The sequence below is a fragment of the Lithobates pipiens genome, unplaced genomic scaffold (genome assembly GCF_037356315.1).
Source record: "Lithobates pipiens isolate NorthernLeopardFrog02 unplaced genomic scaffold, aLitPip1_a1.2 Scaffold_18, whole genome shotgun sequence".
NCBI classification, from domain to species: Eukaryota; Metazoa; Chordata; class Amphibia; order Anura; family Ranidae; genus Lithobates; species Lithobates pipiens.
In genome coordinates this window covers 143554685-143581344 of record NW_027507758.1, presented here as the reverse complement: position 1 = coordinate 143581344, position 26660 = coordinate 143554685, and the positions used below count along the sequence as shown (strand labels likewise).

The 26660-nt window shown below is 44.6% G+C and overlaps 1 protein-coding gene across 1 annotated transcript; it reads left to right on the top strand.

Moving 5' to 3' along the window:
- Positions 1-1124: 1124 nt before the first annotated feature.
- On the top strand, positions 1125-25972 carry LOC143987478 (cystatin-like). The gene is made up of 3 exons (XM_077486215.1): positions 1125-1368; positions 6635-6751; positions 25795-25972. Exons 1-3 carry the CDS (start codon positions 1162-1164, stop codon positions 25876-25878), a joined length of 408 nt encoding a protein of 135 aa, XP_077342341.1. The 5' UTR covers positions 1125-1161; the 3' UTR covers positions 25879-25972.
- Positions 25973-26660: the final 688 nt, after the last annotated feature.

Below are 26660 nucleotides of genomic sequence, written 5' to 3'. Positions count from 1 at the left end.
CTCTGTACATAGCACACCCCTCAGCCATGAACTCTGTGCACAGTACACCCCACAAACATGCACTCTGAACACAGTGCACCCCTCAGCCCTGCACCCTGTATGTAGCGCATCCCTTAACTCTGCACTTTGTATGTAGTGCACCCCTCAACCATGCACTCTGTATGTAGTGCACTCCTGAGATCTATACTCTTGAATGTAGAGCACAGCGCAACCCTGCACTCTGTAGTGCAATTCTTAACCCTGCACTCTGTATGTAGCACACTCCTTAACACTGCACTCTATACACAGAGCACCCCCCAACAATGCACTATGTATGTAGTACATTCCTCAACACTCCAATCTGCACGTAGCGCACTCTTTAACCCTGCACTTTCTACATAGCATGCTCTTTAATCTTGTACTGTACACAGCTCACTGATGAACTCTAAGTTCTGTATGTAGCCCACTCTTCAACCCTGCACTCTGTATGTAATGCCCTCTTCAACCCTACACTCTATATGTAGCACAATCCTCAACCTTGCACTCAGTACGCAGCAAACTCTTCAACACTGCACTTTGTATGTAAAACACCCTTAACTCTGCACTCTGTATGTAGGGCACTCCTGAACTCTAAGCTCTGTATTTTGCACAATCATCAACCCTGCACTCTGTAAGCAGCACACTCTTTAACCCTGTACTTTGTATGTAGCACACCACTCAACCATACACTGTGTAAATAGAAGGCCTAACTGGCAAAAAATGCTGAGGTAAGGGAATGGTGCCAGAATGTCATATGTGCAATAAAAGCACTAATCCTTAACCTCTACTGTAATTTGCTAAATAAAAATTATATCCAAGAGGTTGTTCAACAAGGCTGTTGTGTACTTAAATTACATAATGTTGAATTTCTTAAATTACTGTATTTATTCTGAATTGTAGATAAGAACTGTAATGTGTGCTTGCGATAAAAGGCATATTTTTTCCTGTTATGTGCTGCCAATAATGTCAGAATATATGTTATCGATGAAGTAATATTCAGACATATCTCAACTACGCAGAAAGGAAAACACATTAGTCTTATCAAATCTTAGATGTCTTGTGTATGCAGGTTTGTGTCTGGCTATAAGAGTGTCTCTAGGTCTCTGTTCTGTCTTCTTTTTCCGTACTCCCAAAGGAAGCATCATGGCCACAGGATTGTTTCTCGTAGTAGTCTTGTCTCTATTTTCTCTTTTTGCAGCTAACGATGAGTTTGTAGGAGGTCCAGAAAACATTGATCCCAACAACCAGGATGTTCTGAAAGCTGCCACATTTGCTGTTAATTCATTCAACCAACAATCAAAGAAGGACTACGAATACAAGCTTGTGAAGGTTGTGTCAGCGAAATCCCAGGTACAATCCCAAATATGCCCAACCTGCTGTTAAAGTAACATAGTCATTAAATGAACCAGCAAAGCTCTTAAGTATTTTGCTTAAGTGTTGTTATACTGTAGTTGCTACATTGTTTCAGTAGTAGTAGTTAATTGGACCCTGTCATTATATATAAAACTTCCCAAATATGTATTTGTAAAAGATAAAAAACATTTTTTACATTTACCTTTCCAGCTGCTTGAGCTATCAAACACCTCTTTATTCAGTAGTAATCTTTGGAAGCGTCAAACTCTGGACCCCAACAGCTCTTACTGTTTTTTCCTGCTGACCTCTACATCATTACTATATCATTTAATGAGCAGAGGTCAGCCAGAACCAGTGGGAGCTGAGGAGGACTAAAAAATTAATGTCGCTTACACACGACCGGTTTTCCCGTCTGAATAAACTCCAAAGGTTTTTCCGATGGAATTCCGCTGGAGTTACACTGAAACTGTCTTGCGTACACACGATCACACCAAAGTCCGATCGCTAAGAATGCGGTGACATACAACACGTACGACGGGACTAGAAAAAGGAAGTTCAATAGCCAGTAGCCAATATCCTCTGTCTCGTACTCGCTTCAGAGCATGCGTCGTTTGTGGTCCTTCGGAACAGCATACAGACGAGCGGTTTTCCCGATACGAATTGGTTCCGTTGGAAATATTTAAAACATCTTCTATTTCTAGGTCCGTCAGAATTTTCATTAAAAAAAGTCAGATGAGGCATACACACGATCGGAATATACGATGAAAAGCTTCCGTATGACTTTTTCTGTTTGGCCATACACTAGTACATTTTCGTACAAATATTCATCCAAACATTCTCAATACGACCGATAAATTAACGAAAGCCATTCTAAATGTATTCAAAAATTTGGTTTGCGTTTAACATTCCATTTTGGAGTGAATGGACCTTCCCAAAAATTTGTTTCTTCAAAAGAGAACATTTCCATCCATATTCTTTGAATTTTCTCATCACTGTGGTTGAGAACAAACATTGATTTTACTCCACTAATTATTAAAAAAATTAATGAATGTTCTTAAAATGAAAAAAAAAATGAACACAATTCTACTAGTGTATTGCCAGTTTAAACATATACAGGTATGTGTTTAGGAAGATTCAAATTTAATGAAAGGGTTTCTCTTAAAGACTATAGCAAAGTCATTAGGAATATTGTATCACAAGATATTTACCAGGGTTTCTCAACTTTATTCCCATATCGATTGCTTATTACTGTACATAAAGTATATCTAAAAACAAACTTTTTCCTTTTGGATAGTGTGAAAGGCTTAGTAACATGCTGGGGAGTTACCATGTATGTTTGCCCTTGCGACTATTGTGCTAGAGAAAATATTTACAGTTGTCAGTGCATTTTCGGAGCCCTACCATAGACTTGAATGGGAGTTGTTCAAGGGCTTCACATTCCTCCAGGCACGAAATGAGGCTTTGAAGTGAAGTGATGCGATGCGACATGACGCAAATGCTTCATGTTTTGATAATGTGAACAGGACCAAATTTTGGACTTTTATTTAGGACCATTTTTCTTTTGCTGATTTTTTCATGTATCAATTTATTATCGTATATGCACTGGTTGTTACAATGTAACATTTATACTATTGTAGCAACATTGTTTTGCTATATCACCTTTAGGCCTCTTTCACACAGACGTCCCGTTCAGGCCCGCCTGTCAGTTTTTCAGGCGGACCTGAACGGGTGCTCCATAGAGGTCTATGGAGCGTCGGATGTCAGCGGTGACATGTCCGCTGACATCCGACCCGCTCCGATCCGAAAAAGTGTAACGGAGGAAAAAGCTATTTTTCCATCCGTCTGCGGATCGGATCGGGTGACGACGGGCACTGCGGTCCGTCGTCATCCGATCTCCCATAGGGGAGAGCGGCGCTGTGACAGGTCCATCCCTGCGCAGTGTGCAGAGACGGAGCTGTCATCTCCCTGCTCAGCGGGGATCGGCGGAGTGATCCCCGCTGAGCAAACGGACATCCACGGGGCGGATCAGAACTGATCCGCCCCGTGTGAAAGGACCCTTACTTTAATGTTGGGGTTGAACAGCAGGCAGCTCAGTCTTTTATATCTTTTTAGTTTTCATTTGTTTCTTTATTCAGAAATTTAGAATTGCAGCAGTCTTCTTTATAATTATAATTTCATTCACTAAAATCTTTGAGCGAGAGGTTTAGGCCCCTTTCACACATGCTGTCCGATCAGGTCCACCTGTCTGTTTTTCAGGCAGACCTGATCGGATGCTCCATTCATCTCTATGGAGCGACGGATGTCAGCTGCGACATGTCCTCTAACATCCGCCTCTATCCGATCCGGGCAGCCAAATCCAGACAGGTGGAATCCCTATTTTCCATCTGTCTGACGGATTGGATGGAATCGGATGAAAATGGACAGTCTCACATAAAGGAAAGCAGGGCTCTGACAGGTCCGTCTCTGCACAGTGAGCGGAGATGGACCTGTCAACCACCTGCTCAGCAGAGGTCGACGGATTGATCCCCGATGAGCAAGCGGAGTCTGTCAAAACAGAAATTCCCTGTGTGAAAGGGGCCTTACTTGTTTAAATTATAATAAAAACACACCAGAAAATTATGCAAAGGAAAAAAGTTCATGTGCCTGGATCCTGACAGACTACCAGAAATGTTTTGTTCACTACGTTCATTACCTATATTACCTACTGCACTGTGCACAGGATGGAATTCTATTCAGTGTTTTATCTGAGGGGAGCAGCAGGCCTATGATTTGCACTTTGGTGGGATGTGTGCATAGTAGAATAGTCTCTACCAGAACCTACAGGAAACAATGTGCAGGTAACTCACTTCTGTTGGCATTGAGTTATGCGGGCATTGCCAAAGGGTGAGTTTATCATAGCAAGGAGAAATTGTTCCTCTGATAAGGATTTTGTTAATGAATGTAACATTGTTTCCAGTAGGTTGAGAGAGCGAAGATATAGCAGACATTTAATAAATAGAGACAAAAGATTGACAGAAAATAGAGAACGTGGTGATCTGATTGGGAATTCCTCTTCTATCAGTAAGAAGGCACGGTCCAGTGGGAGGGGAGGTGTTCACTTTGTGACCACTTACTCACAACAATACAATCAGATTATTTCTATCATAAAACACTGCCCCCCTTTCCTACATGTGGATAAAACTTTGCATCATATTTTAAGCCAGGGGTGCAGTTTTTCCAGTAGAAAAGCTCATACTTTGTGTACTATGCTTTCACCTTCTCTATTTCGTTCCACTTCCCCTTCCATTTCATGGTGGGGGACAGTAGGCTCCTATCTCTATGGTTATAACACCTGTAAGCAAAGAAAAAGCACATCTGTCATTTCTTTTTCAACAGGTAGAACATATCCAGTAAAAAGTTTTCTAAATTGTAACTCAAAGATGATTGTCTACCTAATTGATTGCAGTACTTGTAAAGTACAGTATGTGGGATGCACTATCTACGTATTAGAATATCAGAACACTACAATGACACTCTAAATAGCAAAGCAAAAAATAATTCAAATGTATCTAAACATTTTAGAACAGTTCATGATGGTAATCTGGAGTCTTTTTCATTTTGCGGTCTGGAACAGTCGAAAAGATCTGTTGGGGGGGGGGGGGGGGGGGGAATACACATCACACCCTACTTCAGCGGGACGTGTGGTGGATACACAGATTGAATACTTGATTTCCTAATGTAATGAACAGTAGAGTGAACCTGTTTTCAAAATAATATAACTTGATTCCACAGGAGGTTAATAATTGGTTGGCCTAGAGTTTTCAGTCTGTGTTTTCCTTTCTTTCCCTTCCCCCTTTTCTCTGGTTCTACCAACCTCACGTGATTTTAATTGTTAATTGATTTTAAATTGAATTGTACTGTTCCCTTTTTTCTTTTGGAGGAATGGACACCCTTTCCTATATAAACTTGATTTTATTGTAAATCTGTATACTATGTGGAAGGCTTTTGCCGAAACACGTTAGCGATTTGATGTCGCACTGCTGTTTGTGCTCAAAAAAGATTTAAGAAGAAGCAATCGAGATGCTGGAATTCTTTTTGCAATTTTGATGTATGGGACACAATGGCCCGAGCACTGTCATTCAGCTCAACATCCTATAAACATGTGGTAGAGCTTGGGTGAGTTTTTGTCTACATTACTACGATTTGCTATACTCAATTAAATCCAGCAGATGTCACTGGTGTAAAAAGGGAGCACCCAGGAGTTGTGGCTGTTCTTTAGCATGTCTGCTCTGTATTTCAAGGTACCTAAATAACAAAAGACCAAGAAAAGACTATAATCTTCATATAGGGCAGCGATGATATACTAAAAAAAAATTCCATTATGTCACTTAAAGGAGGCAGTGGGGGTTATTTACTAAAGGAAAATCCACTTTGCATTGCAAGTACACTTGGAAGTAAAGTCGCTGTAGATCCAAGGGGGAAATGCAAGGAAAATAAAAAACAGCATTTTAGCTTGCACATGATTGGATGATAAAATCAGCAGAGCTTACACTCATTTCAGATCTACCCCTTAGATTTAGAGTGACTGTACTTTCAAGTGCACTTGCAGTGCAAAGTGGATTTGCCTTTCATAAACAACCCCCATTGTCCACACATGGTTCCTTTATGGAAACCATGATGTTTACTACAGTAAATTACAATATAAGAAAGAGCACAGGACAAAGACATTGCAAAACAAAGTCCAGATACAAATTGCTGCAGAACAGCACTATGCATTCAATGGCGTGGTGTAATCAGGGGCGGACTGACAACTCATGGGGCCCCCGGGCAATAGGAGATTATGGGGCCCCCAGGCAATCAGAGATTATGGGGCCACACAGTAGACACAAACACAGTATACAATCACACAGTATACACAGACATGTTTCTATTGGCTGGAGAGGTGGGGTAGCTATAATCTCAGGATTTTTAGACCAAAAGGATGTCGGTAAGGGACATTTCAGAGACAGATGTAAAAAAAAAACACATTTTTACATACTGTCCCTGGTTTTACTGAGGCTGTCAACCCTGATGGGGCCCCCTAGTGGCATGGGGCCCTCGGGCAGTCCGTCCCTGGGTGTAATGTGTTATCAGCCCATTCACAAAACTGATACATTGCAGAAACATTTAGGAATTTTAATATTGCTTTTTTATTATTATTAAATTCATGTTCTGATTTAGCTTTAAAATCTGGTATTAATGTAATATTATGTCCAGTATTAAGCAATGTCAATGTTTTTTTCAGATTGTTGCTGGAGTAATCTATACCTTAAATGTAGAAATTGGAAAGACAGACTGCAAGAAAGGCACCACAAATGACATACAATCTTGCAGTTTGATGCAAGATTCACACCTTGCTCAGGTCAGTAACTCTTCCCCCTCTCCATTCATTATTTTTTATTTTAGTGTTGCTAGGAGGACCCTGATTTAACCACTTCCCAACCGCCGGCCGCCATATGACATCCTTGACTTTGAGCGGGTATATCTGAATGGGTACAGCTGCAGACATCATTCAGATTTTGGCTTTTTCAGCCGGCGATTCCCTACACCACAAGAATGATCATAGCGGCTGTTCCACCGCTTGATCCTTATGGGCAGTGAGAGGGGACGTCTCCCCCTCACGCCACCCTCCGCTACTTCTACCGTCTCACCGCTTGCATCGGTGAGTCGCAGAACAGATCCGCCATCCCCAGATGCTTACGGTTGAGATTTATGGTGGACCAGATGGTCCCTGGAATCTCTATGATTGATCAGAGGCCGGGCGCGATGTTATGATGTCACACCCGGCCTCTGCATTCAAAACAAATGGCGCCGCCTCGGCAGCCAAGATCGTTTTTTTTTTTGTATTTCAGGCTTCCCAGCCTAAAAGTGAGATGTGGGGACTTATTGACCCCATATCTCCCTGTAAACAGGGCCAATCATGCCATATTCCTATTAAAAGGGATGTTTACATTCCTTGTAATAGGAATAAAAGTGATCCCAAAAATTTTTTTTTGCAAAATTAACAATAAAGAAAAAGCGTCCCTGTCCCCGTGTACTCGCACACAGAACTGAACTAATACAGTAATCAAACCACACATGTGAGGTATCACTGCGAACGTTAGAGCGGGCGCAATAATTCTAGCCCTAGCCCTTATCTGTAACTCAAAACATGTAACCAGCAAAATATTTTTAAATTGTTACCTATGTGGATTTTTAAGTACCGAAGTTTGGTGCCATTCCATGAGCGTGTGCATTTTGAAGCATGACTTGTTAGGTATCTATTTACTCAGCGTAATTTCATCTTTCACGTTATGCAAAAAAATTGGGCTAAACTTACTTTTTTGTTTTTTCTAAAGCACAAAAAAAAAATTTTTGTCCCAAAAAAAATGCGTTAGAAAAATGCTGCGCAAATACAGTGCAAGATAAAAAGTTGCAATGACCACCATTGTATTCTCTAGGGTCTTTGCTAGAATACATATATAATGTTTGGGGGTTCTATGTAATTTTCTAGCAAAGAAATTATGATTTTTACATGTAGGAGAGAAATGTCAGAATTGGCCTGGGTGGCAAGTGGTTAAAAAGTGTACAGATGGGGGGGCGTGGCTTGCCTTGAAGAGAGATGGCCGCTTAACTTACCACCTCCGTCAGACTGTAGCCTTCTTTTAGCTATCACGGGACACTTACCCTCTCTTCTGAACTTCAGAGTATGGGGACGGCATCCCGCAACAACTCTGCCTCACGATCGAGATCCCCGAGAGGTAATAGAACCCGCAGCGGCCATAACATCCCGGAGCTATTCCAGACTCAGAGAGCCAATATGGCGACCGTCTCCTCAGCTGCCTCACAAGCGCAAGACGGGATCGTTCTAGCGCCGGCTACCGCACATTCGACCGACATAGCAGCGGGTCCCCCTGCTCCCCAACAACCCACTCTGCAGGACCTCCGAGCGGTGGCTTCCGACATCAAAGACACCTTCACCGCCGCGATCACGGACCTCCGCTATGAACTACAGGCAATGGCGGGAAGAGTGCAGGAGGTGGAGAAGAAAACAGCTGTCCATCAGTCTGTGCTGCGGAAGGTCACCACTGTACTGGATTCTCACACAGCCCACTTGAGAGATATGCAAAGGCATATCGAAGATCTTGATAACAGGGGGAGAAGGCACAACGTGAGAGTGAGAGGTCTGCCTGAGAGTGTGGATAACTCTCAATTAACCCCTACAGTGTCAAATCTATTCAATGCCTTATTAGAGAAACCAGCCACAGACATCATTGAAATGGAACGTATCCATAGAGCCCTCAGACCACGCGGTAGGGAATCCGATCCCCCTAGGGATATAATTTGTTATATCAATGATTACAAATTAAAAGAAGATATTTTAAAACAGGCAAGACTCAAAGGACCACTGGAATATGATGGATGCAAGATTACCATTTACCAAGATCTATCAACCATAACTTTGCGGCATAGAAAGGATTTGCGCCCTCTACTGGAAGTACTACAAGCTAAAGGCATACCATACCGATGGAAATTTCCATTTGCGTTATCTGCAACATACCGCGGCCGTACATCAGTGCTTAGGAACCCTGATGAATTAGATTCCTTTTGCCAAGCACTGGATATTCCATTCACTGCGGTACCGAATTGGTATGCAGAATTTCACACCTCCGCTCCGACTTCCAAGGTACTGACTGAGGATTGCATGGAAACACAGGCCTCTCACTTTAGAAGACGCCGCTCTCCATCCATCGCAAGACTGAGTCCTCATGCAACCTCACATCCACCACAACACAGCCCTACGGCTGCCCCGCTACCAAGAAGAGCTCGTAGAGATCGTTAGATCCCTTTCAAGCCATCTCTATATTCCCACCACACTAATGCGGGAAAAAGAACCTCCCCACCCCCCCCCCTTTTTTTTTTTTTTTTTTTTTTTTTTTTTCATACTTTGGGGTCTCCTGCATACTATAGACGCGCTCAACATTGTTTGCTGTCAACAGTGCTTCCGTAGGTACCGAAAACGTATGTACTATATCCAGATCACCTCGACTGCTTTACGGTCTTTATACTTTGCATCTTTTTTTGCTCTTGACCCTCGCATCTGATTTCATCTCCACGGTTGCTAACACCAGTGCCGGTTTAAGGATCCGATTGAGACTAATAAAGGTCATGCAAACTATGAAGTAACCAGCGAATGACCTACTTTACCTTACAAAACTACTTTCAACAAAAGGTAGCTGATACCTGTCTCGCCTAGACTTGCTCAACAAGCTCACTGAACTCTCACGATCTTTACAGTGCTTGTTCCAAAAGGACTTAACCTCTTATGGATGACATGCTAACTTCCTCTTATAAGGTCCCCCGTAGGTATACAGAACATACCAGGTTATCTACTATTGGGAAGCGACCCCGCCCTATCCTCCCTATCCTCTTCCCCTGTGTGCTTTCTTCCCCCCCCCTCTCTTTTTTATGTATGTCTATGTGTATATATATATATATATATATATGTATGTGTGTATGTATATATATATATATATATATATATTTCTTATATTGTTTTTTATATACCAATTTATTTATTTATTTTTATTTTTTATTTCTCGCTCTTCTTTTCTTTTCTTTTTCCCGCACCCTGATTATATTAGAGGAAGAAATATATATCTTGTTCTATATTATACTAACAATGATATAGAACTACCAGTAGAAGTGTTGTACTTAGCTTTATTGCTGGGTTATACCCGAGTTTTTACTGTTATAATCGTTCTATGGTTCTCTTACAGTTTGAAAATCATATGTTTCTATTTCAGACTGATATGCACCTACAGCAGTTCCTCTATGTTACACTGTTAATTATATGCTGGCTAATAAGTTGACCTCCGAGGTTTTACATTATTGTCCTAATATCCGACTTCTGAATGTACAGGCTGTACAGCCACAGACCAAGACATGCAATTCACCCAGTGCCCTTAAATATAACCGCATGGGCATTACGACCCATACATCCCCTTATCTCCCCTCCTCACATGCCAACTTACACCAGACGGTTCTTTCCCCTATACTCTATGTATCACATTTCTCCCCAAAATGCACTAACTTTCATAGCTCTGAGGCTCACACTCTGACGACCATTTTAGGAACACATCTCTTTTCAACCGAACCACCTCCCACGAAGTGGTACACTGTCTTGCTACTTTTTATCTCACCACATTTATTCTAGTCACCACTGATCTATTCCGGCTTTCACCCTTTTCCACTTGTATAGGTGAGCTGGTCCTCACCTATAGCCGGTCTCCCTATTACCTTCCACACTACCCCTATCCATTCTCCACCCCCCTGCCCCACTTACCCCTTCCTAACAAAATACTTAGGAGTGTTCTGGATTCCGATTACTTGACTATCCGCTTTGCCCCAAGTTCGGCCTTGACAATCCGAATCCCGAACTGCCTCCACCCATTTGGCCATTCCAAATAATTTTATTAAGGATACTTTCCACCTTAATTCATAATGACTGCCAAATCGATACAACCTCCTATACCACAATTAAAGATTATCTCCCTGAATGTTAAGGGTTTAAACATACCCGAAAAAAGATCACAACTCCTTCTCAATATGAAACGCAATCGTGCAGATATAATATTTGTACAGGAAACCCACTTCCGCACAAACTCTATTCCAAAACTTCACAACTTTCAGTACCCCACTGTCTTCCACTCAACAAATACAGAATCGAAAACGAAAGGAGTCTCCGTACTCTTAGCCCGACATACCCCCTTCCAAATTACAGATTCATATATCGATGATCAGGGCAGATTTCTCTTCCTTAAGGGTACCTATCACGTTCGGAAACTCACTCTGGTAAATTTGTACGCCCCGAATAGTGGACAAGTGCCCTTCTTTCGCGACTTAACACGACGCCTGGTAGACTTCCAAGAAGGTACACTAATACTAGGTGGTGATTTCAACACCCCACTGAATCCCTTAGTTGACACATCAAATGGTAACTCTTCTCTACCATATACCGCCCTAAAGGCCATTAAATCTGAACTACAATCGCTCCTAATCCATGATACGTGGCGCACACTTTACCCGGATGGCAAAGATTACACCTTCTTCTCTCCACCGCATGCCAAATATTCTAGAATTGATTACCTCTTTATATCCCAATCAGCCCTCCCTTATCTTCAAAAAGCATCTATAGATCCTATGTACTTATCTGACCATCACCCAATCTCGATAAGCCTAACATTTCCTGAAACACATCCCAGGCCCCAATCATGGAAACTAGATCCTTCCCTACTTACCGACATGACTATTGTCGCAGATGTCACAACAGGATTACAACATTTTTTTTCGGAAAATAACACCTCTGACGTCTCACCACAAATTACGTGGGAAGCACATAAATGTGTGATTAGGGGCATACTCATTGCTGCGGCCTCCAAAAGAAGAAAACTCAGGGAGCTACAGCAAAAAACTCTACTCCAAAAAATTAGGTCCTTAGAAAACCTCCATAAAAAGACCCTAGCCCTAGATGCCCTTGACTCATTAATATCTGCCAGGAAGGAATTGTCGCAATTATTAGGAAAACAAATTAGACGCAAATATCTTTTATCCCAAAAACGCTTCTATGAATTTGGCAATAAAGCTAGCAAACTCCTAGCTAGAGCCCTCCATTCCAAAAAAGCCACCACAACCATCCACTCTATCACAGACCCACAGGGACGTAAAGTTACGTCCAATCCAGATATAGCTCAACAATTTCTGTCATATTACTCCAAATTATATAACCTACACTCCGCAGAAAATAGACAAACATCCTCCGACCGAAAAACCATGATAAAAGACTTTCTCGCACAATACGGCCCTACTCCGATCTCGGAAACCCTTTCCCAAGATCTCAACAAACCTATAACTGTAGAAGAGGCGGATCTAGCTCTAAACATGTTAAAAGTTGGTAAAAGTCCGGGGCCCGATGGCCTGACTGTCGGCTACTATAAATCCTTTAAACAATTATTGACACCCTTTTTTACCACCACGTTTGATGCATATGCAACACCTACTACACCCCCTAGAGATTTATTAACAGCACACATTACGGTAATCCCTAAACCTGGCAAAGACCCTCTATTAGTTCACAACTACAGACCGATCTCCCTATTAAATGTGGACCTAAAATGGTACGCTAAAATACTGGCCAACAGATTGCTTCCCCTACTCCCTGACCTTATACACCTCGACCAAGTAGGTTTTATCCCGGGCAGGGAAGCGAGGGATAATACCCTCAAAGCCCTTAACATCCACCATTGGCTTAACAAAGCTGGCCAAAAGGGGTTTTTTTTGTCGTTGGATGCGGAGAAGGCGTTCGACAGAGTGGCCTGGGATTACATGTCAGAGACCTTGAAAGCCATTGGCATTCCTAACCGCATGCTCCAATACATTCTCATGCTTTACTCCAAACCCACTGCAAGAATCCGCATTAATGGCCACCTGTCGGACGCCTTTCCCATATCCAACGGCACGCGACAAGGCTGCCCTCTATCCCCACTTATATTCGTACTCACCTTAGAACCCTTCCTTCGATGTCTCAGAGCGAATCCGGATATCAAAGGAATCACAATACAAAATCACACTTACAAATTAGCTGCTTTTGCGGATGATATTCTCCTATTTCTTACAGAGCCATTGACAACACTCCCAAATCTTCTGAAAACACTGGACCTATTCAATCAAATCTCCCATCTCAAAATTAATTTCACAAAATCTCATGCATTAAACATTACTTTAACCCCTCAACAATGCTCCCAATGTCAACTCAACTTCCCGTTTAAGTGGAACACCCATTCCATCACCTATCTAGGCATCCAACTACCAGCATCTCTAACCAACTTATATGATGTCAATTATCTACCCCTGTTACATAACATCCAAAATGACCTACGGAAATGGTCGTCTGGACTTTTCTCATGGTTCGGTAGAACGGCCATAATTAAGATGAACATCCTCCCGAGGATTTTATACCTTCTCCAGACGATCCCTATTAAATTACCGCCCACGTTTTTCTCAACCTATCGTACATTATGCACTAGATTCATATGGGGACCGATTCGCCCTAGACTAAACTATATCAAACTCACATCCCCTAAACTCAGTGGTGGTCTCGGCCTCCCTGATATTGAAAAATATCATCAGGCAGCACATTTGACAAGAATTCTGGACTGGAACATACACGCTTCCACTAAAGATTGGGTCCAATTAGAAAATTCATTATCCCACATCCCCCTAGCTCAGACACCATGGATACCGAATGAACACACTCCAGCTATCTATAAAACACACCCTTTGATTTACCCTACACTCTCCGTTTTTCAAAAAGCATGCTCAAAATACAAGATATCGTCGATAAACGGACCGATGACACCCCTCGCAATGAATCCAGCTTTTACACCAGGACTACACGCTCCCTTTTTGAAGATTAAATGGCCGCACATACCTGTCCGGGCTACTCACTTCTTCACAGACGACAAAATGCTCTCATACTCTACTCTCTCGAACCAGCTTAGACCAAACACATTTTCATACTGGACCTATATCCAAATTAAACATTACCTTGACACACAAGCTTCAAAATTGGAGTGGTCCCGACCTCTCACCCCATTTGAGGACATGTGCCAACACTCAGAACCCCATAGACACCTTATCTCCTTTACCTACGGATTACTGTTCCCGAACCAACAACAACGAAATTGCTGGACCACGATGAAATGGTCCACTGATTTATCTATCAACCTCACAGATAAGGATTGGGAAACAATACTTACCATCACACACAAAGGATCCTTGAACGTTTCTGCGCAAGAAAATGCATATAAACTGATTTCACGATGGTACCGCACACCTCTTAAACTCCATCACATTTACCCTTCCCTCTCACCGCAATGCTGGCGCTGTGGCACTGAAATCGGCTCACTGTTACATATATGGTGGGCCTGCCCTAAAATCCAACCGTTTTGGAAGAAAGTTCACCATTTGATACAAAAAATCACCACATACAATCTGGAATACACGCCTGCACAATTCCTATTACACTACCCTGCAAAACCACAACGTACCTACCTACGATCCCTCACTATGCACATGATAGCCGCTGCAAACATGTGCATCCCCAGGAAATGGCGATCATCGGCCACTCCAACCATGCGTGATTGGTTTGATAGACTCCACAAAACAGCCGAAATGGAAGACCTGATACATCAAGCCAAAGACACACCTTCCAAATTCATACAGACGTGGTCCTGTTGGCAACATTTCACCACCACACAGGAATATCGAGATCTGCTTACATGATATGAAAACTTAACACAATGTTAATAACGTCTCTCACAAATCAATCTTGAATCACCTCATTTCCGTACCCCCTCTCCTTACTCAACTAGACCCCCCTTTTTTAGATTTTCTTTATCTTTTACTACTGTTTATATACAGGTTTGGTTCACATTCTCAAGAACCATTTGAATTTTCAAACCACTTAGGCCATTGGAAGCATTTTACCCATTCTCCAATATCGGAACAGGCTATATACAGAACACTCCTATCCCATTCAATGTATTTACATTGATATCCTTCCACCGCCCCTACCTTGCCCCATTTTAGAATTTACTACTCAAATACCACTTTAGTGTCGAATGTGCAATTGGAAGGCAGCTTTGACTGCATTTATTTCACACAATGTTCTGGAATATGTTTTTAGTTATTTTTAATTTGTATTTCATTCCCCAACAAATTGTTCTATTCCTTCAGTATTCGTGTAAATTAACTCTAGTCCCTTTTCCACATTGTGACATCAAACTTTTCTGAAGTGACACCAAATCCCTCCACTGAGATCTCGAGATCTAATACTCTTTCCCCTTTTCTTTTTTTTTTTTTTTAGTAGACTAATTAGTTGAATAGACCATGCCTACAGATATTTACCTTAAAGAATGACATCATAGTATTGGTTAGAATTTCTTGCTATATGCCATTCGAGATTGTCGACTCTTATATGTACCGAATAATATTGTCACTTTTTTCACTCATACATATGTTATTGTTTTTGTTTATGATATTGTACATGTACAAATTCTTAATAAAAACTTCTTTAAAAAAAAAAAAGTGTACAGATTATTAATGTCTTTGTAAACAGTATTATTTTATGTGACATATAGGTGGGAAAAAAAACCTTAAAATATGTCCAAGTTGCTTTTCCCAGTAATTGTCCCACAGCCAGGCACACGGTCACAGTCACTCTTTGGCTCAATGACAAGTCCAGGATTGTTATTTTTGGTGTTTTAATTTTTGGGGTAACTTGGATAGGATTGGAGAATTGAGTGGGAAATTCCAAAAAGAACTATGTACAATAAAAAGACAGTAAACTTCAGTGGCAGCCCGTCCATTAGGGGTGCCCAGGCACCAATCCTTCTATCCACGACTGCCACCCTCATTCATGCATCCGGCCCCTTTCAGGACGCTGGGCACATGAATTACAGCGGCATGGATGCTTTTTTTAAGCACCTGATTAGAGCCAGAGGCTCTAATAGGCTTCAAAATAGGGTGGGCCACAGAGCATTGCGCTATGAGCCCACCTAGGTGTTACAATAGTGAGTGAATATTCAATATTAAAACACTGATCCTCAATCAGTCCAACCAGAAGTGGGTCTGAGACCCGTTTTCGGATTGGCCAAAAAGAGAAGAGTCCTGATTGGCCGCTGAGGAGGGAGGAAACAGAAACCGCTGCTGTGATGCCCGTGGAGAGCAGAGGAAGCTGCCGGTAGGGGAAGCCGCCGGTGACGCCCACCATAGATGGGGTAAGTGCTCCAGATCCGACCGATCAACCAACTAACCAACTGGGGGTGGAGGTACTGTTTGCGCTCTCCCCCAAAAAATATTTACACCAGCCGCCACTGGTAAACTTCCTTCTGTAGAACTGAAGCAAAAGTCCTTGCAAAAGCAGACCTCCTTTTTTTAGCAATCAGAGCGGAGTCCCTTCACAGAGAACTAGATAGGCTGAGCTCATCAGGACACCAGCCGGTGTCCCCTTTTTATGAACACACAGCTGACTCTCTAGGACCAGAGGGGATGCAGCGGCCCACAGCCTCTAAGATCTCTCACAGCAGTCTGTACTCACAAAATGTCCTTGAAAAGTTGGTTTCCTACTTCCAACATTCATGCAACACTTTTTCCCTGTGATACCTGAATAGATCTTCAGACAACAGCCCCTTAGTCAGCTCTCAGCAACTTCAGCAAACCAGGCCCACCTGAGGCCTCAGAATCTTGCAAGCACATGGCAGGATAGCACAAGGGGGCGAGCAACCCACATCCCCTCCTTAGGTTGTGTTCCACTCCTACAGGAAAAGACCTGGAAGCTCTGTGTTTTGGAATATTCATACTTACTCACAGCAACCATCTGGGCCACCCTCCCAGGCATTGGCCAGGGCTGTAAAAATATTCATGCTGCCCATTTGCCTTGCTCCACACCTATGTTCTGGAGGGATCCACAGTTCTCCAGAAAGTAGAGCAATCAAACCAGAAGCTGGTGAAACACTGAACAGACCAGAATAATCAACACAGCTACACTGATCACAGTGAGCACAACTTAATATACCTAACAACAAAACAGCAGCTCCACTGGATACAGTGAGCTAGAACTAAATTTACCTAATGCTAGAACTAGGAGGGTGAAAAATCAAGTGCTAAGTCCATAGTACCAAGTTATATACTGTTGATTAAAGAGCACTAGACAGTTCCAGCTGCTGTAGGGGACACTTGGAACAGTGACCATACAGAACAAAAGTACCAGAAATAACAGCGCTTAGGACCCTTGATCAATCCAATGGCAGTTCAAAGTTTGATGGAAGGGTATACTGTGAAAATAGCCTATACGATTCCAGCTGGTCTCGAAGTATGATTTATTAAACACATGCATGCAAAATGAGTCAACACGGCAACCCTGACTAGTGATGGACGAACTTCCGACGGGACGTTTCGCGAACGCGAAATGCGAACGGACCCAAACGTTCGCGAAACCGAACGTTCGCCGCGGGCCCCATTGACTTCAATGGGAGGCGAACTTTGCAAACCTTCATGTCGAATTTGCGGCCACGTGGTAATTATTAGGGGGTAAAACGTAGTCCCACCATCTGGACAATGACATAATACATGTATGAGGTGAATTTGGGATCGATAACTACAAGCATTTTTATTTTATTTGGGAAATTGTTCTAACAATTCAGGACTATGGAGCTAATGAAGGCAATGGAGGAGAGGGAAGGTCAGGGACCAGGGTAGGCAAAGAAGAGGGTGCAGGAGATGATCACCAGCAGCGTGACATACCGGAATGACACATGCACCGTGATAGAGGCATCTGACAGCAGCACCGTAATACAGAGCACTGACAGCAGCACCGTGACATACAGCGCTGACAGCAGCACCGTGACATACAGCGCTGACAGCAGCACCGTGACATACAGCGCTGACAGCAGCACCGTGACATACAGCGCTGACAGCAGCACCGTGACATACAGCGCTGACAGCAGCACCGTGACATACAGCGCTGACAGCAGCACCGTGACATACAGCGCTGACAGCAGCACCGTGACATACAGCGCTGACAGCAGCACCGTGACATACAGCGCTGACAGCAGCACCGTGACATACAGCACTGACAGCAGCACCGTAAGCAGCCCCAGGAGGAAGTCAGCACAGCACAGGGATGGTGTGATCCCCTCATAATAAGAACCCCCAGGAGGAAGTCAGCACAGCACAGGGATAGTGTGATCCCTTCATAATAAGAACCCCCAGGAGGAAGTCAGCACAGCACAGGGATATCATAAGCAGCCCCAGTAGAAATATGACACCGCTCAACCTCTTCAAAGAGGAGGGTAGGGGCATATAGTACGGTGTGCTTTTTTGGGTCAAGGAAGTGAGCCAAATGAATTAAGAAGGTCTGTGTGCTTGATTAAAAAAATAGTTTATAGACATATACATGGTCTACTGGTCACATGTGTTGAATTCCTCCGAGATCCATGCCTCATTCATTTTTAGAAATGTGAGGTAGTTAACACTGTGGTGAGCTAGGCGAGTACGCTTATCGGTCACAATCCCCCCTGCTGCGCTGAACGTCCTTTCGGACAGGACACTGGATGAGGGGCAAGCCAACAGTTCGATTGCAAATTGGGCAAGCTCTGGCCAGAGGTCAAGCCTGCCCACCCAGTAGTCTAGGGGTTCATCACTCCTCAGAGCGTCCACATCGGCCGTTAACCCAATGTAGTCGGACACCTGACGGTCTAGGCGTTCCCTGATGCTGGATCCGGATGACACCTGTCGATGGGTCGGCTGAAAGAATGACCTCATATCCGAAGTCACCAACACATCTTCAAACCGGCCTCTTCTTGCAGGCGCTGTTGGATTGGTACCCGCAAATCCTTCTCTGGGAGTGGGAATTGCTCCTCTGCCAGCGCACGCAAAAGCAGAATGCAGCATTTCTCGAAGCAAGGCCTGGAAGTGCTGCATTCTGACAGCCCTCTGCGACGGCGGTAACATTTCCGCCATTTTGTGTTTGTACCGGGGGTCTAAGTACGTTGCCACCCAGTACTGGTCCTTGACCCTCATGCTTTTTATACGGGGGTCCCTATTAAAACACTGGAGCATGAAGGCCCCCATTTGCACTAAAGTGGAAGCGGTGTGGTGGCCTGGCTCCTGCTCATCATCCAGGATAATGTCGTCCTCTTCATTCTCCTCTCCCCATCCTCGCACAACAGGGATCCCAGAAAGGTTTAAAGCATGCTCTTCTTGCTCCTGCTCATCCGCCCCGGCACCATCCTCCTCTGACTCCTCATCAGACTCCTGTTGTTGACTTGTCTCAGATAGAGTAGCCCCCCCTGGGAATTCATCCAGCATTGCGACTTCCTCATCTTCCCGCTCCTGCTCCTCCACAGCCTGATCAATGACACGACGCAATGCACGCTCCAGAAAGAAGGCATAAGGTACCATGTCACTGATGGCGCCATGGCTGCGACTGACCAGTTTGGTGATCTCCTCAAATGGCCGCAGAAGTCTGCATGTGTCGCGCATGAGCAGCCACTGGCGCGGTGAAAAAAAACCCAGCTCCCCAGAACCGTTTCTTTCGCAGAGTTCATACAGGTAGACGTTAACTGCACGTTTCTGCTGGAGCAGCCTATCAAGCATATAGAAGGTTGAGTTCCATCGCGTCGGGCAATCGCAAATAAGACGTCTGACCGGCAGATGGTGTCGCCGCTGAATGTCAGCAAGGCGAGCCATGGCCGTGTAAGATCTTCTGAAATGGGCCGAGATTTTCCTTGCCTGCCGCAAGATGTCCTGGACCCCAGGGTATTTGACAAGGAATCGCTGCACGACCAAGTTTAAGACGTGTGCCATGCACGGCACGTGCGTGATTTTGCCCTGTTTCAATGCGCTAAGCAGATTGGCACCGTTGTCACACACCACTTTACCAACTGTCAAATTGAGCGGTGTTAGCCACTCATCTGCCTGTGAACGCAAAGCTGAAAGGAGTGCCGGGCCAGTGTGGCTCTTTGCTTCCAGGCACAACAGACGCAGCACGGCATGGCAACGTCTCACCTGGCATGTGGAATAGGTTCTGGGGAGCTTGGGCGGTGCAGTGGAAGAGACGCTAGCAGCGGAAAAGGAGGAGGCAGCTGAGGAGGAGAGGGAGGAGGATGGAGTAGGAGGAGGAGAAGAAGAGTCAGGCCTGCATGCAATCCGTGGCGGTAAAACCAAATCTACACGGGTGCCACGGGTTACATGCTTGACGGCCGTCAGAAGGTTCACCCAGTGGGCAGTAAAACTGATATACCTTCCCTGCCCGTGTTTGCTAGACCACGTGTCTGTGGTCAGATGTATCTTGGCACCGACACTGTGTGCCAGAGATACATTCACTTGCCGCTGAACATGGCCATATAGCTCTGGGATGCCCTTCTCTGAGAAATACTTCCTTCCTGGGACCTTCCATTGTGGTGTTCCAATGGCCACAAATTTGCGAAAGGCCTCCGAGTCCACCAGTTTATATGGCAGTAGTTGGCGGGCTATGAGTTCTGACAAGCCAGCCGCCAACCGTTGGGCAAGAGGGTTATCCGGCATCATCATTTTTTTACGCTCAAACATTAGGCCCACGGAAGCCTGCCTTTTTGCAGAAAAATGTGAGCTTGGCGTGATGGAAGGTGGAGTGGAGGACAATTGTGAGGAGAGAGGAGAAGGAGAAGTAGAAGACGAGGCTGGACGGTGAGAGCCTGCAGTGTGGCTTTGTGTGTTCCGTTGCTCCCACTGGGCTCGGTGATGGCTGCTCATGTGCCTTCTTAAGGCGGTCGTCCCTAGGTGAGTATTGGGCTTACCGCGACTAACGCGTTGACTGCAAAGATTGCAGATGGCAACGCTATTGTCAGCAGCGGACACGTTAAAAAAAGCCCACACTGCGGAGCCATGTGCCGGTGTCCTGGGAGCGCCAGATGTGACCGTACATGGTCGATGACTCGCTCCTGATACATTTGCAGTCTGCTTTGTCCCTGCTGTGCAATGTAAGTCATTGCTGCTTCTCCTCCCTATCTGCTGGTCCATATCTCCCTCTGAACTCCCCTCCTCTTCCTCTCTTGTGGGCACCCACGTGACATCACTAGACACGTCATCATCAACGTCACCTTCCCCACCGCTATAAGTAGAGATCTCGGAGTAGGCAGCAACACCGGGGACCAACCTCCTCCTTGGGCTGATCTGGGTACTGGCGTCAGACTGCTGAGTAGCGCTTGTTGCTACCTCCTCTTCCTGATCCAATACCAAGAGTGGCTGCGCATCAGAAATGTCCTCTTGATATGGATCGGAAAATAATTCCAGTGACTCAAGCGGAAGGTATGTGGTGGTGGTGGTGGTGGTCGTGTTGTTGGTGGTAGTGTCTTTGGGGGTGCACATAGCAGAGAGTGAAGAAGAGGGTGCAGATCGAGAGGATGAGGAGGGTGCAGAAGAGTAAGGCTGAGCGAGCCACTCAACCAAGTCTGGTGCATCCTTTAAAGTAATTGAACGCACCTTCTGCAACTTCCCACTTTGGCTCAAGCCTGTTGCTCCTGCCCTACCCCTACCACCCCTGCGGAAGGGCCTGCCTCTTCCTCTGCATGTCATTTTTTAAATGACCCTGTGACAAAACTCTTAGTCCCTATACCGCTGAAGGACTGCTGCAGTATAGGTGAGCGGTCAGCAGTGGTGCACGTCAACCCTATCTATTGTGGACCTATAGCGGTCCTTACAGAACAGCAGACTGTACCGCACTCAAGCCTATGTACCGTAGCACCCTATACCAAGTTACCAGTCCTTATAAGAACTTTTGTGGACCAAGCAGGTTGTGTATTAGTGTTTAGCAGACTGTACGTCAGTCCCTATACCGCTGAAGGACTGCTGCAGTATAGGGCAGCGGTCAGCAGTGGTGCACGTCAACCCTATCTATTGTGGACCGATAGCGGTCCTTACAGAACAGCAGACTGTACCGCACTCAAGCCTATGTACCGTAGCACCCTATACCAAGTTACCAGTCCTTATAAGAACTTTTGTGGAACAAGCAGGTTGTGTGTTAGTGATTAGCAGACTGTACGTCAGTCCCTATACCGCTGAAGGACTGCTGCAGTATAGGTGAGCGGTCAGCAGTGGTGCACGTCAACCCTATCTATTGTGGACCGATAGCGGTCCTTACAGAACAGCAGACTGTACCGCACTCAAGCCTATGTACCGTAGCACCCTATACCAAGTTACCAGTCCTTATAAGAACTTTTGTGGAACAAGCAGGTTGTGTGTTAGTGATTAGCAGACTGTACGTCAGTCCCTATACCGCTGAAGGACTGCTGCAGTATAGGTGAGCGGTCAGCAGTGGTGCACGTCAACCCTATCTATTGTGGACCGATAGCGGTCCTTACAGAACAGCAGACTGTACCGCACTCAAGCCTATGTACCGTAGCACCCTATACCAAGTTACCAGTCCTTATAAGAACTTTTGTGGACCAAGCAGGTTGTGTATTAGTGTTTAGCAGACTGTACGTCAGTCCCTATACCGCTGAAGGACTGCTGCAGTATAGGGCAGCGGTCAGCAGTGGTGCACGTCAACCCTATCTATTGTGGACCGATAGCGGTCCTTACAGAACAGCAGACTGTACCGCACTCAAGCCTATGTACCGTAGCACCCTATACCAAGTTACCAGTCCTTATAAGAACTTTTGTGGAACAAGCAGGTTGTGTGTTAGTGATTAGCAGACTGTACGTCAGTCCCTATACCGCTGAAGGACTGCTGCAGTATAGGTGAGCGGTCAGCAGTGGTGCACGTCAACCCTATCTATTGTGGACCGATAGCGGTCCTTACAGAACAGCAGACTGTACCGCACTCAAGCCTATGTACCGTAGCACCCTATACCAAGTTACCAGTCCTTATAAGAACTTTTGTGGACCAAGCAGGTTGTGTATTAGTGTTTAGCAGACTGTACGTCAGTCCCTATACCGCTGAAGGACTGCTGCAGTATAGGGCAGCGGTCAGCAGTGGTGCACGTCAACCCTATCTATTGTGGACCGATAGCGGTCCTTACAGAACAGCAGACTGTACCGCACTCAAGCCTATGTACCGTAGCACCCTATACCAAGTTACCAGTCCTTATAAGAACTTTTGTGGAACAAGCAGGTTGTGTGTTAGTGATTAGCAGACTGTACGTCAGTCCCTATACCGCTGAAGGACTGCTGCAGTATAGGTGAGCGGTCAGCAGTGGTGCACGTCAACCCTATCTATTGTGGACCGATAGCGGTCCTTACAGAACAGCAGACTGTACCGCACTCAAGCCTATGTACCGTAGCACCCTATACCAAGTTACCAGTCCTTATAAGAACTTTTGTGGACCAAGCAGGTTGTGTATTAGTGTTTAGCAGACTGTACGTCAGTCCCTATACCGCTGAAGGACTGCTGCAGTATAGGGCAGCGGTCAGCAGTGGTGCACGTCAACCCTATCTATTGTGGACCGATAGCGGTCCTTACAGAACAGCAGACTGTACCGCACTCAAGCCTATGTACCGTAGCACCCTATACCAAGTTACCAGTCCTTATAAGAACTTTTGTGGAACAAGCAGGTTGTGTGTTAGTGATTAGCAGACTGTACGTCAGTCCCTATACCGCTGAAGGACTGCTGCAGTATAGGGCAGCGGTCAGCAGTGGTGCACGTCAACCCTATCTATTGTGGACCGATAGCGGTCCTTACAGAACAGCAGACTGTACCGCACTCAAGCCTATGTACCGTAGCACCCTATACCAAGTTACCAGTCCTTATAAGAACTTTTGTGGAACAAGCAGGTTGTGTGTTAGTGATTAGCAGACTGTACGTCAGTCCCTATACCGCTGAAGGACTGCTGCAGTATAGGTGAGCGGTCAGCAGTGGTGCACGTCAACCCTATCTATTGTGGACCGATAGCGGTCCTTACAGAACAGCAGACTGTACCGCACTCAAGCCTATGTACCGTAGCACCCTATACCAAGTTACCAGTCCTTATAAGAACTTTTGTGGACCAAGCAGGTTGTGTATTAGTGTTTAGCAGACTGTACGTCAGTCCCTATACCGCTGAAGGACTGCTGCAGTATAGGGCAGCGGTCAGCAGTGGTGCACGTCAACCCTATCTATTGTGGACCGATAGCGGTCCTTACAGAACAGCAGACTGTACCGCACTCAAGCCTATGTACCGTAGCACCCTATACCAAGTTACCAGTCCTTATAAGAACTTTTGTGGACCAAGCAGGTTGTGTATTAGTGTTTAGCAGACTGTACGTCAGTCCCTATACCGCTGAAGGACTGCTGCAGTATAGGGCAGCGGTCAGCAGTGGTGCACGTCAACCCTATCTATTGTGGACCGATAGCGGTCCTTACAGAACAGCAGACTGTACCGCACTCAAGCCTATGTACCGTAGCACCCTATACCAAGTTACCAGTCCTTATAAGAACTTTTGTGGAACAAGTGAGTTGTGAATGTTTAGCAGACTGCAGCAGAAGGGCAGCAGTCAAGTATAATATCCTTTCTATATTTGGAAGAAAGAATATTATACATGTACAAGCCTATTACTGTACCACTGATACCAGTCCTGAAAAGAACCTTTGTGGAACTAATAATAACAGCAAGTCTTTAAAATTACCCTCACTGCCTGACAACACTGCTTCCTTCCTGTCCCTATACAAATTGGCAAAAAAAGAGAACGATTAGTGGTTACTGGAACAGCTCTTTTGTGGACCTTGATAGTAACAGCTAATGATGATGATGATGATGATGATGATGAAAGACTAATCTGGCTGTCCCTGTAGCATACACCGTCCTTTCCCTTTCTCTAAACTAACAAAAGACACTCAGGCTGCTGCAAGAATCAGCAGCACAGCAAACCTATCAACACCTAACACCTATACCAGTCCTGAAAAGAACTTTTGTGTACCAAATAGCTAGTGGTTTATCTCTCCCTACTCCACACAGGAACCTGTCCCTATCTTAACAGAAGAAAGAATGTAAAATGGCCACCGGATCGGGTGTATTTATAGGTTAGGGGGAATGTACAAGTGTCCATGTGCTGTCATGTCTCAATTGGCTGTCCTGTATCACATGATAAACGTGTCACCAAAGGTTAAAGTTCTTGTATACATTAAACACGTAAGTCCGCCGCGGCGAACGACGGAAAAAGGCGTTCGAACGTGCGGACCGCGAATGTCGGAAATTCGCCGCGAAACGACCGCCGGGCGAACCGTTCGGCCATCACTAACCCTGACTGCTTGCAGGCCATCTCAGTCTCCCAAGGCTCTATTGTGGCTTCCCTCCCTTTACCAGCCCATGTCACTTCTGGTACGCCTGGTCAGCATGATCAGCTTGATACTGATATCCTCTGGCCCTAGGATATCCCACACACACCAGCACCCTGGGGTTTTCTAGCAAGAAGCTATTGATCTTCCATCACAGCCACTATAATTGGAAATGCTTGCATGTTACACTTTATCGTCTCTCATGACTTTATTACTTTTATGGTTTTATCATTATTTGGCTTTATTAAATGATACTTGAAGACCAGCTGGAAGCTTTTGGGCCTATTTCACAGTATATAATTCAGTGGAACTTTGAACAGCCATTGAATTGATCAGAGGTCCTTATGCAAGAGAACGCATACCCTTATTGCTCTCAAAATTCAGCCTAGGACAGTGGGGGGCCCTGGTTGCTGATGTGACCCTGGCACAAATGAGAAACATAGAACTACATCCTTGTGTCATAATCAGGTGTGTATTTTCTATGGTAAGAATGGTTGTCAGCTTGTCACTATGGCCAACAATTAGGACACGAGGCAACCGACTCATACTAACTTTACCTTTGTTGTTTCAGACCTTATTCTGCACATTTAGAGTACTGGAAGTCCCATGGGAGCATGTGGAAAACCTTCTTTCATTTTCCTGCATGGCCCACTGATGAAACAGTCACTGACAACTGAAATAAGTGTATATTTTATTTTCATGCAGAAACACTTCTAAATGTAATAAACTGCAAGGATCTGTGTTATCAATCTTACTGTGTCAGTGTCATATTGAGAACATGTGTAAACTCATCAGCCATATTCAAATATTAAAATTGAAAGTGTGCTTCTGTTAGAATAAAAACAAAAAACAAAAAAAAAAACTATATATCTAGTATTCAGTTAGAACTGTATTACAAAGAAAAAATCTGCTAAGGATTGCTCTGGGCAACATCAGCATTAGCTTAGAATAAAGAAAAGAAAAATGTCAGACAGGCCTAAAGGGAGCATCAGAAGTGTTCTGCAAAACAAAGACATGGTCAGGTTGCACCATCTAGAGGGAGAGCATGTCCACCTTTTCTATCTCACAGTGGTCATACTATACAGCCACAGCATACACAGGAGGTAGTTGAGTGGCTGACAAAGCCTTCCTCTTATTTCCTTTGCATAGGAGCAGAACAGCCAGTTGTCTGCTAATGAGCCCTCTTCTTCTACTATTACTGATTCCTTGGAATAATTTCATCAAATGATTCCTAACTTGCTGCAGGAGTATGAACCTAATCATGCACAAGTATTCCTTATGCATTCCTCATTTCATATATTGAGGATGAGGATGATAGAACCAGGACCATAAAGGGAGGTGACATCAGGTAGAGAGCAGCAAGAGAGAGCAATGTTCCAGCGACCAAGAGCTAAGTTTCAAGACCATCTGTAGATGCCATTGACAGTAAGAGAAAAG